The sequence below is a fragment of the Humulus lupulus genome, chromosome 6 (assembly GCF_963169125.1).
Source record: "Humulus lupulus chromosome 6, drHumLupu1.1, whole genome shotgun sequence".
NCBI lineage: Eukaryota > Viridiplantae > Streptophyta > Magnoliopsida > Rosales > Cannabaceae > Humulus > Humulus lupulus.
Window position 1 is genome coordinate 114,731,833 of NC_084798.1, and position 19,844 is coordinate 114,751,676.

General features: G+C 39.3%; 1 protein-coding gene across 1 annotated transcript; it reads left to right on the plus strand.

Annotated features, from left to right (window-relative positions):
* Positions 1-936: 936 nt before the first annotated feature.
* LOC133785397 (uncharacterized) lies at positions 937-1,470 on the plus strand. Its single transcript, XM_062224640.1, has one exon. It carries the CDS (start codon positions 937-939, stop codon positions 1,468-1,470), a length of 534 nt encoding a protein of 177 aa, XP_062080624.1.
* The last annotated feature ends 18,374 nt before the right edge of the window (positions 1,471-19,844 follow it).

Below are 19,844 nucleotides of genomic sequence, written 5' to 3' on the forward strand. Positions count from 1 at the left end.
CTCTTGTGGGTGGTTCCACTTGTGAAGGCCAATTTGTTTTGTATTACTAGATTTGACTTAATCAATTGAATAACGATCAATAAAACGAAGGTTTCAATTCCTCTCTTTTGTGTTATGTATGGAAGTTAGGGGGTCTTATAGTGGGAACGACATACTAGACTCAGCCCTCGTCCATGCAAGCAAAAATTGTTAAGGCCCATTTACCTAAGTTAGACTTTATTGTATTAGGTTAATTCTAGTTGAACCTAAATTAATTGATTGGTAACATAGTAATTCTAAATATTTAAAGTGGATTAAATGGGTATTTTAGAATTAAAAGATATTTATACTAAGGTTTATTAATTATTTTAAATAATATAAAAAACCTTGTTTTATAAATTTCATAAGGAAAATACTAAATTAAAATAATAAGCTTTAATTTTTAAAATTCGATCTCCACCATTAATTTAACTAGGTTAGAGTTTAGTGGGACCTTACGACGCTTTGATTACGTCTCCCTATGGATGGTGTTCACTGGAATTTTAACAAGGTTATATTTCTTAGGATAGATAGTTATAGATCCAACCTTTATAGACTCATCCCTACGGTGACTATGAGAAAAAGTCTATAATAATCAAAACCGTGGGTCTAGCTCATAAAGTTTGAAATAATTGGATTTCGTGACTTTGATCGAATAGGAAGGTTATTAATAATATTTTTAGACTATTATTAATTGAGATATTTACTCTATTTAACTAAGTGAATTTGTGATTCTCGCCTACTGGGACACATGTATTCATGGCTAGTTAAAATACCTTGGAAATAGTAGGTATTTGTTTTTTAGTATTTTTACATATCTATGGATATTTTATATGTTTGAGCTATTTCTGAATATTTATATGATTAAATGTTTGTTAAACTACACATTGATTTCTACTTATTGATAATTTTAGCTCTATGTCAAATCCCATTATCTCCATTCTCTCCAAGGAACTTCTCACTAGAGAGAATTTTCCCAAATGGAAGTCAAACATCAACATTGTGTTGATCGGCGAAAACTCCATGTTTGTTATGACTGAAGTTTTTCCTGGCGTCCTTGGTGATTTATCTTCAAAAGAATCAAGGGAGAAGTACGAGCGTTGGCTCGTTGCCAACAACAAAGCCAAGGCGTACATGCTAGCTAGCATGTCGAACACGCTAAGGACGAAGCTGGAGGATGTCGAAACTGCCTATGAAATCATGAAGCAGCTTCAGGAAATGTTTGGACACAAATTTGGACAAGCTCATTTCGAGGCAACAAAGAAGTATGCTGATTCCAGGATAGTGCCTGGAATGCATGTTTGTGATCACTTCATCAAGATGATGAACAACTTTCAAGAGGAAGAATTGCACGGAGCCACCATAGACGAGGAAACTCAAGTGGGGCTTATTCTGAATAGTCTTGCTCCCAGTTTTCTTCCATTCACCACCAACTACTTACTAAAAAAATGAAGTACATAATGACTCAACTCATGAACGAGCATCAAATGTTTGAAGGTATCAATGGTGGACAAAGTAAGGGACATGACAAGAAGCCTGCTGCTGCTACTAAGGTCGCTCCTGAAGAAGTTAACTTAGCTTCATTCTTGAAGAGAAACAAGAGGAATAAGAGAAAGGACAAGAATGGCAAGGCCACAACTACTGCAAAACCAACCGGAGGTGCTGCAAAACCTGCTGGGGCAAAACCCAGTGCTAAGAAAGCCAAAGGAGCATGTTTCCACTGCAAGGAGATTGTGCATTGGAAAAAGGATTGCCCAACTCTCAAGGCTAGAGGAACCCAAGGTAATTGTCAATCTTTTGTCTTCGATGCATGTGTTTTGGAAGATAATAATTATATATAGATTATAGACTCTGGATCCACTAACCATGTATGCACTTATTTGTAGCTACTTAGCAATTGGACACCAGTAAAGGAAGGTGATTTGAAGCTTAGAGTCAGAAATAGAGCGTTCATGAACGTTGAAGCACGAGGACAAGCTCGTCTAAATTTTGGAAATAAATATTTAGTTTTAAATAATGCTTATTTTATTCCAAACTTTAGTCGGAATTTAATTTCAGTTTCTTTATTACATCAACAACATTTTGTTGTAACTTTCACAAGTTTAATATATCAATTTCATTGAATGGATGTTAATTGTATGTTGGGCGTATGGAAAATGAGCTATACCTTTTACGACCTATCACACCCTCCGCTTTTAATAACAAGTTATTTAAGGTAGCTAGATCTAGGACTGCCAAAAGACAAAATATCGATAACGATAACATGACATATCTTTGGCATCTCCGACTTGGTCATATTAACTATGATAGGATCAAAAGACTAACAAAGGCTGGACCTTTGAGGGAGCTCACAATGGGTGATCTACCTGTCTATGAATCTTGTCTTGAGGGTAAAATGTTCAAGTGTCCATTCTCTGCAAAGGGAGAAAGGGCCATAGAACCACTAGGGCTGGTTCATTCAGATGTCTGTGGACCACTGAATGTTCAAGCAAGAGGTGGTTATGAGTATTTTGGCACTTTCATTGATGACTACTCGTGTCTTTACCTAATTCATAGGAAATCTGAAACATTTGAGAAGTTTAAAGAATTTTTTGCAATGGCTCAAAACTAATTAGGTAAAACGTTAAAGATCTTACGATCTGATAGGAGTGGAGAATACATGGATATGCAGTTCCAAGATCATTTATCTGAACTTGGGATATTATATCAATGTATTGCCCCAGGTAAATCGCAACAAAATGGTGTTGCGGAGCGTCAGAATATCACGTTAATGGAAATGGTTCGGTCCATGATTAGATATTCAACTCTTTCGATCTATTTTTGGGGACATGCCATATAGACCTCGTGTGACATTTTAAATGTCGTGTCGTATAAAGCTATTTCCAAAACACCCTTAGAACTATGGAATTTTCGTGAACCTAGTTTGCATCATTATAGAATCTGGGGGTGTTCTACTCACGTCTTGAGGAAAAAAGGAAGGAAAGCTAGAACTGCGAACTGAAGTTTGCTTGTTTGTTGGTTATCCTGAAGGTACTCAAGGTGGTCTGTTCTATAGTCCACAAGATAAGAACATGCTAGTTTCTACAAACGCTACTTTTCTTGAAGAGGACTATATGTCAAATTTCAAACCTCGTAGCAAAGTAGTCTTGGTAGAATTGCAATCTAACATAGATATTCCTACTATTCTAATTCCATCAACACAAGTTGATGAAAACAAAAATATTCCTACTGATCTTCGTCAAGTGACGAAAGTCGAGATTAACGAGGAAGAACAATAAACCACAGTTTCAGTTCAGATAGTTACGATGCCTCATCGTAGTTGGAGGGATTCTCATACCCCGACCTGCTATCGTATGGATGGTGAAACCAATAGGTCGTTGGGGACACACGTGACAATGATCCGTTGTCTTTCAAATAGGCAATGGGTAGTACTGATAAGGATCTTTGGCTTGAAGCCATAAAACAAGAAATGGAGCCCATGTACTCTAACTCCATCTAGGATCTTGTAGAAGTTCCTAGTGACTTTAGGGACATTGGGTGCAAGTGGATATACAAGAAGTAGAAAGGAGCTGATGGAAAGGTCGAGACTTACAAGGCTAGACTTGTGGCAAAGGGTTATACCCAGAGAGAAGGAGTTGACTATGAGGAAACTTTTTCTCCGGTTACCATGCTAAAATATATTCGCATACTCTTACCCATAGCCGCAGCTCTTGATAATGGGATTTGGCAAATGGACGTCAAGACAACGTTCCTTAACGGGCACCTAGATGAAACCATTTATATGGATCAACCAGAAGGGTTTAAAGCAACTGGATAAGAAAAGAAAGTGTGCAAGTTGAATAGGTCCATTTATGGACTTAAGCAAGCTTCACGTTCCTGGAATCTAAGGTTTAATGAAATCATTAAAACCTAGGTTTTGAGCAAAATGTTGACGAGCCCTGCATTTACCAACTCAAGGAAAACAACATTGTGGTATTATTGATTCTCTATGTGGATGATATCCTACTCATTGGAAATAATGTCAAGAAATTATCAGACATACAGAACTGGCTGGGAACTCAATTCCAAATGAAGGACTAGGTGAAGCAAGTTATGTTCTTGGTATCCAGATTTTGAGGGATAGAAAGAACAAAACTTTGGCTCTATCTCAAGCAGCTTACATAGATAAGGTGCTTGAGTGTTTCTCTTTGAAAGATTCAAAGAAATGACGTTTACCGTCACGACGTGGAATCTATCTTTCTAAAAGTAGTCTCCACAGACTCCTGAAGAGGAAGATGATATGAGAAGGATTCCTTATGCATCTGTAGTTGGAAGTCTAATGTATGCTATGCTTTGCACTAGACTGAATATCTGCCATGCAGTGGGATTGGTGAGCAGATACCAGTCAAACCCAGGAAGGGAACATTGGATAGCGGTCAAGCACATACTGAAATATCTTTGACAAAAATGGATTATATGCTAGTCTACTCATGTGGAGTTCTGAACCCGTTAGGCTACACCGATTCTGATTTTTAGACTGATGTTGATGACAGGGGTGGAGCTCTGATATGGAGAAGTGTTAAGCAATCTGCGATCTCAGATTCTACCATGGAGGCTGAGTACATAGCTGCTTCTGAGGCAGCTAATGAAATAGTCTAGCTGAGGAAGTTCTATACAAATCTTGATGTTATTCCAGAAATGGATAAGCCCCTCATTTTGTAATATTGTGACAACAATGGGGCGATAGCCGATTCTAAAGAACCTCAGAGCCACAAAAGAGCAAAGCATATAGAGAGGAAGTACCACATCATCAGAGAATATGTGGCAAAGGGAGAAGTGAAGGTCACATTTGTTTTAAAAGTGCAAGTGGGAATTTGTTGGGTTTTATGCCCTTATAAAACCACAATGAAACTAAATAATGTTAAATTATTTATTTATATTTTTAAGAAAAGAAATAGAAAAACTTTGAGGTTTTTATTGCGAAGTCTAAAAAATGAGTATTATAGTCAATTGAGACAATTTTGTTAATATTGATAAATTGATATTAATTTTAATAATATGAAATAAATAAAGTTTAAAATTATAATTGGTTAATATTTGACAAGTATTTAATTAATTGTAATTATTAAATAATTAAATTAAACTGGGAAACTAAAACCTATTTTATGTCCTAGCTAATTGGCTATATATACTAGTTTTATAGAATGCATTAAAAAAGATGAATTTGACAAGGTAAAAATTCACTACTAATATTCTATACTTATCCGGCTACTCTCTCTTAATTTTCTCTCTAGGAATTCTTTCTCATGTGTTGACTTAGAAGACTTGGAAGGATGTGGTCTTGTTTCAAAGCGGTTTGGATTCCTTGCAATGCCTAGCATTCAACAAGGACAAAAGGTTAGGGAATCCAAAGGGTGTAGTCATTGTTCCGCTACGCATCTCGTAAGTACTCTAATGGTTTTGTTATTGTATTTACGTATCTCTGCAATATTCACATGCTTGTATGATTTATGTTTTTTACTATGTATATTATTTTGAATATATATATTTATAAAGAGCATGAATATAGACTTATATAAATGAGATCCTACAATTTTTACTTATTTCACACAGCTCACACTAACTCATCATGCAAAGTCGATGGTTGTGTTATGCATATTCTTATGTATTTGGATGTAACAATTATGAGACACGATTGTGGTTTTCTAATTAGCGAAGAAGATTAGTTAAAATATATGTCTATATTTAAAAAAAAGAAGGTAAGAGGAGATAATCATCATCACCATGCTTAAAGTTTTGGAGGTATTTCAAGTACAAGGATGTAACGACCCAAAATTACTAATAAGGCTTAAGGGCCTTGATTAGTGTGCCGGGAGGGCATAATTGGAAGTTATGTAAATTATTGGTAAAAATGCATGACTATGTGATATGCATGATCCTATGATTATATGGATACATGGAATGCATGTTTATGAATATTGGGTAAGCATGCGGGCCCTGTTTAGCTTGTAAGGGCATAATTGTAATTTTGGCCCGTTAGGGCATAAATGTGATTATATGTGATAAACTGTTGAGACCACATTATTATGTGGATATATTTATATTTGCAGCATTCGGCACGAGGCGATCCTAGGGAGCAAGTTAGCGGGAAAGTCACAACGGGACCTGATACCAGACTCGGGGTGAGTCAATGGGTATTTTGGGTAATAGATGTTTAATTGGGTTATTGAGTTATGAAAATAAATAATTGGAGATATATTTGAGGTTAGGAAGCTTAGGAAGGAATACTGGGGAAATTTACCATTTTGCCATTGAGGACGTTTTTGGTACCCCGAGCCTTGGAATTAACTTAAGAGGCTTAAGTTAGATAAGATAAAGGCAAGAAACGTTTAGAAGTCTGCCTGGAACCGACTCTCTCCCTCTCTCTCTCTCTCTCTCTCTCTCTTTCCTCTCAAGGAGTCTCCCAAGCTAGCCATTGAACCAAGGGATTTTTGGGCTGGGTTCACAAGAATTGGAGCTCTAGAATTGGAGATTAGCTCAGTTATTACTGGTGGATTCAAGTAGAGTTTGAGGTAAGATTTTAATTAAGGTTTTAATGTTTAAGTTATGAGTTTTAAGTGTTTTTGGGTCTTTGATGTTGAGAGTTGAATTGAAGCTTTGGGTGAGGATTTGAGCTAAATTCTTGTTAGGTTTTATTACTAGGAACTTGGGGATTAGCTCTACAACTACTAGGAGGACTTGCTCTCTAGAAAAGGTAAGCTGTTAATTATGGTTAGCCCTTGAAATCTATGAATTGCTAGATGTTTTAGGAGGTTTATGAGATTTTGAGTTTCAAGGATTGAAGTGTGGTTTTGATGAGTCCTTAGGCTGATTTTTCTATGGGCTTTGTTGCTGGAAGCATATTTGAACTGCTGTGATAATTAGAATATGTTATTGGGATGATTTTGGGTTAGTTTAGTTGAGATTTGGTGGATGAAAATGGAGTTTTTCTGGGTTCGAAGGGGTCGGGTCGCGGCTTAGTTCTTGGTGTGCTGCGACCCTCTAGAAAAGAGGTGTGCCAGGAAGGAGGGTGGGCCGATGCATGTGAAGCTTAGGGCCGCGACCCGTGTGTGTTGTCTGGGGAGGTTGGGCCTCTGGTAGGGGGTGAGCCGCGGCATGGAGAGCCTTCGGCCGTGGCTCTTAAGGGCATTTTGACCTTAAGGAGGCTTAAGGTGCGGGGTGTTGACCTAGGATGCTCGTGATCGATTCCACTACCATGCTTGGTGGAGCCTGAAGGCTAGAACTTGGTCCGGAAACCCTTATTCATTTATGATTGATGGAATTATTTATCATGGTTGTGACTAGGAGTACGCTAGGGCTCGAGGCAGGATCATGCTCGAGGGTCGTCTTTATTAGTAAAAATGTTGGGACTAAGGGCTCCCTATACTTGTATGAATTATTATACAATGGTATTATGCCATGTGAACACGAATTAAACGGCCTAAGAGTGCCGGAATCAATATTGGCACACAGGGCGCGGCTCGACCACTGGTAGCTAAGGACTGCTTAATAATTACTGAGCTCGGTTTAAGCGGACCGGAGTCAGTGGGTTGAACACTGGGCTTGGCATAAGTGAGCCAAAGACAGTGGATTAAATAGAGGGTCCGGCCTAAGGGCGTCGACCCTAGTTGTTGCTTGACATGTGTACTACTGTTAATTTGATGTATATGATATGCTGAATATCTGGAAACTAGATCATTAGTTATTGACTGTTGTCCTTGATTAAGTGAATGCTATGGCTTGCTTGATAATTGATTAATGTCTTGTAAATCATTTGGTTATGCTCTGTGAGCTATTTGGTTATCGATATTGATTGTGCTATGATGTTATAGTTTCCTTGCTGGGCCTCGGCTCACGGGTGCTACGTGGTGCAGGTAAAGGCAAGGGTAAGACGAATTGACCATGGGTTGGAGAGCTCTGGGGGCGAGGTGTACATCGTCAACTGCTTGGCCTCCACGGTTGAGGGATTGTACAGGGAAGGAAACCTAAAATGTGTATTTTTCCATTAGAGTGGCTTGATTATTTATAACATTTGGAAATTCTGTAATTATGTCATTTAAACCCTGATTTGGGATCCCGTGTACCAAACATTTATTTAATGAAAATTATTTGTTTATAACCAAAATATTTTAAACCTAACCTGTTTATGTCTTTAGATTCACATTTTATCTAGATGACTTGATTAGCAAGCCTCGCACTATTTCAAACACACAGTGTAACGGTCTTGGTTATCCAGGGCGTTACAACTTGGTATCAGAGTGGTCTAGGTTGAAGGGTTCCTGAAGATAGGCTGGACATGTACACTCGCCGCTAAAGACAAGCTCGACTCATGGTTCTGTAATTGAGTATATAAGATTATATGCTTAAGTTCTTGATTGAAATATGAATGTATTATGTTGTATGATTATAGGGAGCATGAGATACTGATAGGGCCTGGCCCTTGACTATTGTATGATGAGATTGAGGCATGCTGGATAGCATTGCTATTGCATGTGAATGAATATTTGAACAATGGTTTGTATATTGGTTGTATATGGTTAACTGCCTGAATTGAATTGATATGTGATTAATGTTCAAAAGTATCATTTTATTAGTCTTAAAAATTTAAAATTAATTGAGTTTTAATTAATATTTTCATGGATTTATTGCCATATGTTTTATATTTAAAAATATTAATTTTGATTTAATTTTTGCTTAATTTTCAGGAAATAAAATGTACTTTTGGCACAAACAAAAAAGAAGAAGAAAGAAAGAAATATAATTGAAAAGAATGACGATAAAGTGGTATTTTTGACAAGACTAGGCCCAAAATGGAGCCCAAACCAAAGTTTCAGCTGAGCCCACGTGTCCTTCCAGCCTCTAGCCGCGCCGCCGAAGCCGAGTCGTGCTGAAGCCGAGCCACCTGACGCACGCTGACACACCTGACGCATCTGATGCCGCGGGTCCCACCAGCTGCCAGCCGCCTGACGCCGTCTGACGTACCAGCCACCCGAGCCAACCAATGCGCGCCACGTTGCCATGCTGCTCCCCACGCCCCAACAAAGCAGCTGCCACAATCTGACTGCTGTCTCCCACTTTGCACCTATTTTGCAGCCATTTTTCCCACTCTTTAGTACACGATTTTAACACATTTTGGGTCATTTTTTCACTATAAATAGAGGACCAAATGGAGTAAAAAGGTATCAGATTGTGGAATTAAATTGTGGAGAGTATAGTGAGAGAGAAACGCATTTTTTTTTCTTATTTTTCTTTCATTTCTTTTACATTACTTTGAGTGAAAACAATGCCTATTTTAGGCTAAATTCTCTTGTGGAAAGGCTAGAGTGAAGTTCATGTTTTACATTATATTTTTAATATATTGATTCTTTATTTTTTTTCTTTATTTCTATATCTTTATTACAATTAAATTTATTTTCTTCTAATTTTTATTCTAAATTTATTAGTGTCTTTTACATAAGTCTACTCGTGTTCTTCTTATGTAATTTAGGCTCTTAATTTAATTTAGGATATTTTTTTTATATTATATGATTTTTACTGCATTCTGCCATTGGTATTTTGTCGCTCTAAGGTACATAATATGATAGGTTTTTAAAATTGGAAGTTAGTATAATTTAATTAACGAACATATTTTAAAGTGAGCTTTATTATACATATTTTCCAACTATAATTAATGGTGTACAATTATAGTTGAGTAGAATGAATCAATTTTATTAAAATATATATATATATGTTTGCATGAATGAAACTTATGCCTTCTATTTTTTCTTTTTGATTCTAATTCCTCGATTTTGTTTATTTAATGTTTATATTCTTTTTCAAAGTTTATTATTTCTGATTTACTAATCTTTCTTTTTACTTGTATTGTACCTCTCTGTGGATACGACGTAGCCCGATTACTACTGCGACCGCTTAAGAATTATTGGGTGATATCAATATGTTATACCTGTTTTTTGGTATGTAGAAAGTATGGTAAAGTGTGAATGTACCTGGTAGCAATAAAATTTGGTGGCTAAATGCATAGTATTGTGGGTTAGTGCTTGTTATGCTTTATGTATGCATGATTACTGTGGTTATTTGGACCTGGTCGTGGATTGGTTCGGAGTGTGAACCTCAGGGTTGAGGGGTTTAATCAGTAAAGGCGGATGAATTCAAATTGTTTGTGCCCAGAATGGTTAAGTGGACTTGGTGTTATTATAGAGGGGGTTGTAGATGATAGTCGGGGTTGGAAACCTCCATATGCCCCTGAAAGTCGCAGCAGATGTTTGCTAGTATGTGAGTAAGCTGTGGGGTCCAATAGTAGAGACTAGATGGGGGAATATCAGACTTTTATGGGGAAAGAGCTGCCTTGTAAACTTTGACAGTGAGGTTACCAGTGTTGGTTTAATATGAGGATATAGACAGATAAGAGAATTATATGGAAGGCTTAAAAGGCGTTACCCTCTGGTTTTGAGGAAAGTTCGGGTTTGCCAAAGAATTGGTTAGTGGATGGGAAAAGTTAATTCCATCACTGGTTATATAAAGATGAGAGGACATGACTAAGAGGTTGCGCTAAGTATTGGTGGCAGAGGGATGCCCGAAAATGGTACTGAAACTGGGATGTTGGTAAGATGGGTTGAGAAGAACTCGGATGGTGATTTGATTAAACAGGTTATGAAGACATAGTTTGAACTGCAAAGACTAATAGGTTTATAAGTTTGATTTGGAATGGTAAAGTAGCGAAAATGTATGTCAATGAGTTTTGTGAGTTGGGTAGTTCATTTTGGAAATTGATATAGGCAGATGTAGAAGGAAATGATGACCCATTTAGGGATTAAACTTTGGAATGGTCCAGAGCGTCAGAGATGCTCCAGTGTATGAGGTCTTCATCTGGATTTAGGCAGCAGGGAGGGCCATGTTATTTGAGGTCTAGAGTGTGAATGCCGTAGGGCAAGAGATGCAAACGATAGTATATCCATTGGTGGAATTTAGTAAGGACAGATTCTCGAAAATCGAAGCAGAAGAACCCCAGATAGTTCTATGACTCCTCGTTTGGGATAGGAAGTGGGTATGATTTGTAAGATAGCCGTCAGGGCAGTGATGGGAACCAGTGAGGTCATTTAGTTTGCACTAGAGGCAGGGGACACCACCTGGAAAGATGTCAGGTGAGGGCATGATTTCTACATGGAATGATTTGATATGTTAGGATGGATTGCCCATGATCAGGGAATAGAAGACTAGAATGCCTTGTTACATTCGAGCTCAAGGCTAGTTCCTTAGAGATGATCAGTTGACTGAATAGTTCACGTTTTTGGTTATATAGCGAGCTGGAAGTCAGACATAGAGAATATGCCTCAAGGGTAATTTATTAGGGACTGGAGATATTAGTATTTATTGAGGAGGAATTAGAAACTTCAGGAATACAAGTAATAAAGAGGTTCATAGTGAGAATTAAATTGTTAAGAGACAACCATGGATTGTAGGGGATATCACTTGGAGAATATTAATTGGATTGAATGGAAAATTGAGCTTACTAGTAGGAATACAGATGGGTATGCAAGGAATGATTGGGTACGCTTCAGGACTAGGCGACGAATGGGTTTGGTATCAGGGACATTATGAAAGATGGTAATGGTTTGACAGAAAAAATTACTGAAGCAGTCAAAGAAGCTTGACCTCGTGGTGGATCAGACGAAGCATCATATTGTGGGAATTGTTGGCATCGTCTATTAAGGATGAAGAGTTTAAATTCCCGGTTATAAGACAGGACAATGTCCTCAGGAATTGATCTTCGATCTGGTTATTACCAGCTGAGGATCAAGGAAAGAGACATTTCAGGAGTTACTACTTGTACCAAGAAGAATATGATGAATTATGAACTAAGGTTCTTAACTGATTTAAGCTTCAGCAACACAGGTAAGTTTTACAAGCAGAAAGGATAGGAACAGTGTGAACAGGACATCTTCGGGTTTTTGGCGATATGTTGGACTACTCTCCAGTTAGAAGTGGAATACAAACGACTACTACGCTGATGATGTTAATACTAAGGAAGCAGGGTCCCAGGTAAGGCTCCAGAAAGTGCCAGTTTCGATCTCGCCAGGGGTATTCAAGATAATGCTACAAGAAGAGAAGGGGTCAGGTATGAAGAGATTTGATCTGAAGCCACTGAGAAGCTACAGAAGAACGCCTGAGGGATAGGGAGCACAACGAGGCTGGTAAACATGTCATTTACAACGTAAGTATCTTCGAAGGTGGCTACACCAGAGTATAGAAGGACAGTAAAACTTGAAGTTAGACTGAATGGATAGTGTCGGATCAGAAGTTCAGAAGACAGAGTGGGGATCGATTAGGGCTTGGTGATGTAGGAATATGCGTGTTATGGATGAGTACAGAAGGGTAGCATGAAGGACCTAAATTTTTGATAAAGATATGAAAATGTGAGTGGTACATCACAGGTTGAGACGCGCCCAGGCACAGACTGACGCGAGGATGGATCGAGCCTTGCGGGAGGTAAAAGAATGGGAACATGGTCGATATACATGGAACGTTAAGTTGGCGGTGTATGGATAGCGTAAGGTATTTGAGTGTTTGGTCATTTGTAAGAAAAATAACCTTGAGACCAAGATTTAGTGACACATAATGGATGGATTGTTGATGTTAAAAGTCCTCGACTGTATGAGGAGGAGATTTAATTAGAGGCAGACCTCTTACTTGGGAGGTGTGTGTCACTTAAACAAAATGCCACAGGCTACAATAGAATGAACAAGGCAACGATTGAGATTGGCATAGCATCGGTGTGTGGTGACGAATAGATACGTATCCCTTTGGACAGTGGAATCCAGAGTGATGGTTTTGTGGAGACGGGGAAGAACCTTATTAATGTAATACGAGTTAAGGTACAAAGATCGGATGAGTGGTCCGATGGGAATTTGGCGTGGAGATGATAATTCTAAATGGATATCTGTAACGCCTTGGATAGCCAAAACCATTACACTGTGTGTTTATAAAGGTGCAAGACTTGCTCATCAAGTCATTTAGTTAGAAACGTGTTACTGAAACTATAATTGAACTAGGGTTAAAAGATTTCGGTCACAAAAGTTACATTTCATATACTCAAACATTTTGAACATGGGATCCCATTAGTAATAATGTTTAAAAGACAGTTTACAAAATTTCATGATAAAAGTACAGCTACTAGCCACTCTAATGGCAAAACAGACATTTAGGCTTTCCCCATCCTGTACTAGTCCTCGGCCGTGGCGGCCGATCAGCTGACTATGTACATTCAGCCCCAAAGCTCTCCAACTCAAGACTGGTCCACTTTGTCCTTGCCTTTACCTGTACCACGTAGCACCCGTGAGCCAAGGCCCAGCAAGAAAACAGAATAACAGAGCATAATCATAAATTAAATAATCAGATAACTCATATAGTATAATCATATACTCAACAATCCAAAATATTCACATAATCAGGCATTCAACATACCAAGCTCATCAATTAATATTAATAACCAATTCAAATATACTAACCAGGGTCAACGTCCTTAGGTCGCACCCCTATTTATCCCACTGATTCCAGCCCGCTTAAACCGAGCTCAGTGAATATTAAGCTGTCCTCAGCTACCAGTGGCCGAGCCGCGCCATGTGCGCAAATATTGATTATGGCACTCTTAGGCCGTTTATCATATGCCCCATGGCATAATACAATCTATGACATCATACATATATGGGGAGCTCTTAGTCCCAACATAATCACAAAACCGGGTGCAGTATTCTTACCTTTAGATTCCGATAGCTTAATTAGTGAAACTGACCCTCAAGCACGATCCCATCCGAGCCCTAGCGTACACCTAGTCACAGCCATAAATTAATATCATCACCAAACTTCAATTCCAAAACCTAGCCTCGGGACCAATCCCGAGCCCTCGGGAAGCCCTGATTCCACCAAACGGGGTGGCAGAACCAAACCCCGAGCCCCCGGGAAAAAACCCTAAGAAATAACCCAAAAACCCTCTTCTGGAAACAGAGTAGTGCTACAGCGCCCTAAAGTGGGCACTATGCCGCTACAACCAGAGCCAAAAACGCCCCAAGCACCCAAGCCTAGCGCTGTAGCGCCCAAGGGCTAGCGCTACAACGCTACTTCTAGAGCCAAAATGCCCAGATTTGTCTCCTTCGAATTTCCTCGAACCAAAAACCCCTAAAACCTTTCCAAACTTCAACCAAACATAAAAACAAACCTACCATCATCTATAACTCACGCCATAAGTCCCAACCATATGAAATTCAACCACATGCACCCCAAAATAAAGAAACTACCATGATTGAGCTTAAAGCTCAAAACTCAGCTTAACAACATAAATTTCAGAACTTCAAGACTAGAACTTCATCCCTTAGATGGAGAATTTTGACCTAGGTTATATCTTCCACATCTCCTTAGATTTCACTCCTCAAAACCTCAGCCTTCATTCCCTAGAATTCCCATCAAAATTCAGCTTAGAAAACCATTTCAACACCAAAAACCAGAAACTGAAAAACAACCTTAAAACTTACCTTAATTGGATGACTAATTCCTGCTGAATCCTCAAGCTTAATCAAGGCCCCAAGTGTGAAGCCTTAGCCTAAAGCCTCTGAATTTTAGCTTCAAATTCCAGAAGAAATAGTGAAGAAAAGCCTAAATCGCATAAGAGAAAAGACCTTGTTTTTCCCTTCTTTCTTTTCTCCTTCTTTTTTTTTTGTCTCTTTTGTTTTCCTTTAGCTTCTCAGATATTCTACACATTCCACTAAGGCTAAAAAGTAGAGTATAACTTATCCCTTATTAAGCCAAATGACCACATTGCCCTCCCAATAATAACTAAACCTTTAAATCATTCTAAGGGCATTTTGGTCATTACTCCCAATTCCCGCTAATAACTCGAGTGTCTTTATTATTTACCGCTTACTTCCTGACACCTAACTAATCACAAATTATATTCCTGAATAAAAAGTGGTCTCCAATATCTTTCCTAAATTCCCAGAAATACCCCCAGACTCACCCCGAGCATGGTATAAATTCCCACTGTGACTTTTTCGCTAAACCACTAACTAGGATCACCTCGAGTCACAAGCTGTGGGAGGCCTACCCAGGACAGTGGGACTCTATGATTCGGTGTGGGTAATAGTGGACAGATACACCAAGTCAGCTCATTTTCTACCAGTAAAGTCGACCTACACAGTGGAACAATATGCTGAGTTGTATGTGAGGGAGATAGTTCGTCTCCATGGGGTTCCTAAGTCTATTGTATCTGATTGAGACCCTATCTTTACCTCCAAGTTCTGGGGAGCTCTGCAAAGAGCCATGGGGACTCAGTTGAAGTTTAGCACAACTTTTCATCCTTAGACTGACGGACAGTCTGAGAGGACGATTCAGGTGTTGGAGAATATGCTTAGGGCATGTGTGATTGATTTCGAAGGATCTTGGAGTAAGTATCTCCCGTTGATTGAATTTTCGTATAACAACAGTTACCAGTCCACGATTGGAGTGGCTCATTATGAGATTTTTTATGGAAGGAAGTGTAGATCGCCCATTCATTGGGATGAGATGGGTGAGAGAAAGTATTTGGGGTCGGACATGGTTCAGAAGACAAGTGAAGCTATTGAAAAAATTTGAGCCAGAATGCTTGCTTCGCAGAGTAGATAGAAAAGCTATGCTGATCCCAAGCATAGAAATGTGGAGTTCCAAGTTGGGGACCACGTGTTTCTGCGAGTCTCACCACTGAGAGGGGTGAGGCGGTTTGGAGTAAGAGGCAAGCTGAGCCCTCGGTTTGTTGAACCTTTTGAGATTTTAGAAAGGGTTGGACAGGTGGCTTACAGGTTGGCCTTGCCACCGTCGTTGTCAGGAGTTCATGACGTATTTCATGTCTCCATGTTGCAGAAGTATGTCTCAGATTCGACGCATGTATTGAAGTATGAAGACTTAGAACTGCAGACAGATTTGTCCTATGAGGAGCGACCGGTTCTGATTTTGGATCGGAAGAACAAAGTTCTACGGAATAAGATGATTCCATTAGTTAAAGTATTGTGGAGAAATAGCAAGGTAGAGGAAGTGACCTGGGAACTAGAGACAGTGATGCGAGATCAATATCCTGAGCTATTCAGGTAAATTTCGAGGACAAAATTCTCAGTAGGAGGGGATAGTTGTAACGACCCAAAATCACTAATATGGCTTAAGGGCCTAGATTAGTGTGTCGGGAGGGCATAATTGGTTTATGTGTGAATTTATTAATTTAATGCATGATTATATGATAAGCATGCTTGTATTGTTATATGAATGAAAATGCGATTATATGTTATATGTGTGAGAACCACATTATTGTGTGGGTAAGTCTGTAGCATGCGATTTGAGGCGATCCTGGGGAGCTAGTTAGTGGGAAAGTCACAATAGGGCTTAATACTTGACTTGGGGAAAGTCAAGGGGTATTTCAGGTGTTGGATGGTTATTTAGGTTATCGAGTTATGGAAATAAATAATTGGAGATATATTTGAGGTTAGGAAGCTTAGGTGGGAATACTGGGGAATTTTTCGGCACCCCGAACCTCGGGATTAACTTAATTACCTAAGGATAGACTAAGTAAAAACTCAGAACTCGGTGGAACATAAAGAACCGACCTTTTCTCTCTCTCCCTTTCTTCTCTCAAGAGAAACCACTAGAACATAAGGAATTCAGCTGGGAATTCAGTGGATTAGCCGAAGTTTTGGAGGATTAATCAAGAGACCAACTAAGGAGTTTAGCCAGAATTAAGGTAAGCTAAAAGCTTTATGCATGGTGGTTAAATTCTATGGTTATGGCTGATTTTTGAGGTGTTTGTGGGTTTTGACATTGGAGGATTAAATTGAAGCTTGGAACTTAGCTCAGAAATCTCTTAGAGAGTTGGTTCAACAGAGAAGGTAAGCTCCAATTTATGATTTAGTGTTTGAATTATGAGATTTTATGACTGGTTTTAGTGTTCTTGAGTGTGTGAGTTTCAGAAATCAAAGGGTGTTTTGATGAGTTTTTAGATTAGGTTTCTGTTGGCTTAAGCTTCTAAAATCATGCATGAATGTTTGTGATAGTTGTGGGATATAATTGGGATGGTTTTGAATGGTTTTGAGTGAGGTTTGAGAGTTAAAAATGGAGGTTTTTCTGGGTTCGAAGGGGTCGGGCCGCGGCATAGTTCTTGGTGAGCCGCGGCCCTCTGAAGCTGATGGGTGTTGGAGATGGAGGGCAGGCTGTGACATGGTCTATGTAGGGCCCCGACCCATGTCTGGTTCTGATCTTGGATGGGCTCTATTTAGGGGCCATGCCGTGGCATGTGAGGCTTGAGCCACGACCCTTAAGGAAATGATACGAACCACACCAACACTGTGATGAAACCCGACACCAAATATGGCACAGCCACCAAGAGCACACGAAATGGAATGAAGAACCGCGACCCAATGCTTAGCAAAGCACGAACCTTGGTATGAGGAAGACGCCACAAACGGGGATGGGAATCCGTTTGATAAGTCGGATTGAACGCCACAAGGATACCCTTGATAAGTTCGAATAGTCTCTTCAAGAACTCAAGAAGAAAACTCACAAATTTTCATTCAACATAATCTAATTTTTCCAAATGTTTTCAAGGCCTTATATAGCCGAAAATTACATCAATACAAGCCCCTTTGTCTTCCTAAAAACCGAAATATTAAAGACAACCCTTTTGTCTTCCTAATGAAACCGAAAAATAAAGACAACCCTTTGTCTTCCTAATGAAAACTGAAATTTAAAGACAACCCTTTGTCTTCCTAATAAAAACCGAAAATTAAAGACAAAAGGACTATTGGACTCACACAAGTCAAATGTTTGACTTATCACAAAACAAAGACTAAATAAAAAACGTGATTAAAAATAAAAAGACTCATTACAGGAAGCTAAATATTGATCAAGCTCCTAAACTGGTGTCCTCATCATTCCTCCCCTCTTGACTTGGATCAACTGGAACTTGACTTGGATTTTTAGTCTTGGTGTCTTCATCATTCCCCCCCTCTTGAGAAAGATTTGACCTCAAATCGTCACCTGCATCAAAAGGACTCAAATCAGAAACATTAAAAGTAGCACTAACAGTATACTCACCTGGTAAATCGAGTCTGTAGGCATTGTCATTGATCCTTTCTAGCCCTTGAAACAGACCATCTCCTCGAGGTAGCAATTTGGAACATCTTTGTGCTGGGAATCGCTCTTTTCTCATGTGTAACCATACCCAATCACCGGGGTCAAAAACCTGCTTGTGACGACCTTTGTTAGCATCAAGTTGGTTAGTGTTTAAAAGAGCCTCCTTCACCTCACTTTTTTTTGCATAAAAATTATTTTGTTTTCTCTCTAATTTTCCCTCATTGATCGAACTCTTCTCTTTCTTCTCTCTCTCACTTGATTCGACCCTTTTCTCTCTTTGTCTCTCTTTTTTCTCATTCTCATTCTCATTCATCTTTTCACTCTCCTTCTTTTGCTCACTCAATTTTTTTTTATCACTCAATTTTTGCAACCTCACTTGGTCTTCATATACTTGTTTTGGCGTCAATGGAGCTAGAGTGATTGTTCGTTGACAGAACGTGAATGAGTACTTGTTGGTGAAGCCATCATGCTGGACTCGCCGATCAAACATCCAAGGCCTTCCTAGAAGGAGGTGTCCAGCTTGCATGGGAACCACATCGCACAATACCTCATCCTCATACTTGCCAATTCGAAATGATACCAGCACCTGTTTTGTAACCCTCACTTCACCACTATCATTCAACCACTGCAACTTGTATGGACAAGGATGTCTAAGCGTTGGGAGCCCCAGCTTGGCAACCATGGAAGAACTAGCAACGTTAGTACAACTACCTCCATCAATAATCACACTACATACCTTGTCTTTCACATGACAACGAGTGTGAAAGATGTTCTCCCGCTGCACCTCTTCTTCCTCTTCTTTTGCTTGCAAATTCAAGGCTCGTCGTGTGACTAGTGCAAGCATCTCGCCAGATTCTGGCCCATACTCTTCATCATCGATAGAAGCATCTTCCAATGGTGGCATGTCAGCAAGATCATCTTCATCTTCAGAATCGAGCTCGCCACTTTCTCGAATCACCATAACTCTCTTGTTTGGACATTGGCTAGCTATGTGTCCTCGCCCCTGACATTTGAAACACTTTATCTCACTAGAATGGGACGAAGTAGGGGCTGTTTTACCTTGAGGGGTCGTGGCTGGTTTTGGTGTAAAGGATGAAGTAGGTTGGTCTTCTTCCTTCTTTGGATAGTTCGACCGCCAAGGTGTTGCACTTGTACTACCCCTCTTGAGCTGCCTCTCAACTTTGATTGCCATATGCACCAAATCTTCCAATTCCACATAATGGTGTAGCTCAATTGGATTAGCAATCTCTCGGTTCAACCCATTCAAAAACCTTGCCATTGTTGCCTCCCGATCCTCTTCCACATTGGCTCTAATCATAGCCATCTCCATCTCCTTGTAATACTCATCAACACTCTTGGAACCTTGACGAAGACCCTGCAACTTAAGGTATAGATCTCGATAATAATGAGATGGTACAAACCGTCGCCTCATCACCCTCTTCATAGCCTCCCAAGTGTCAATGGCACGATCTCCATTTCGCCTCCTATTGATGCACAACTGATCCCACCAAACAATAGCATAATCAGTAAATTCAATGACAGCTAGTTTTACCTTCTTCATGTCAGAGTAGTTGTGACAATCGAAAACCAACTCCATTTTCTTCTCCCACTCAAGGTATGCCTCAGGATCACTCTTGCCATGAAAGGCGGGGATTCTCATCTTGATA

Bases quoted from the DNA above. Each gene is read 5' to 3' on its own strand.
- LOC133785397 (XM_062224640.1), top strand. From the start codon at position 937: ATGTCAAATCCCATTATCTCCATTCTCTCCAAGGAACTTCTCACTAGA.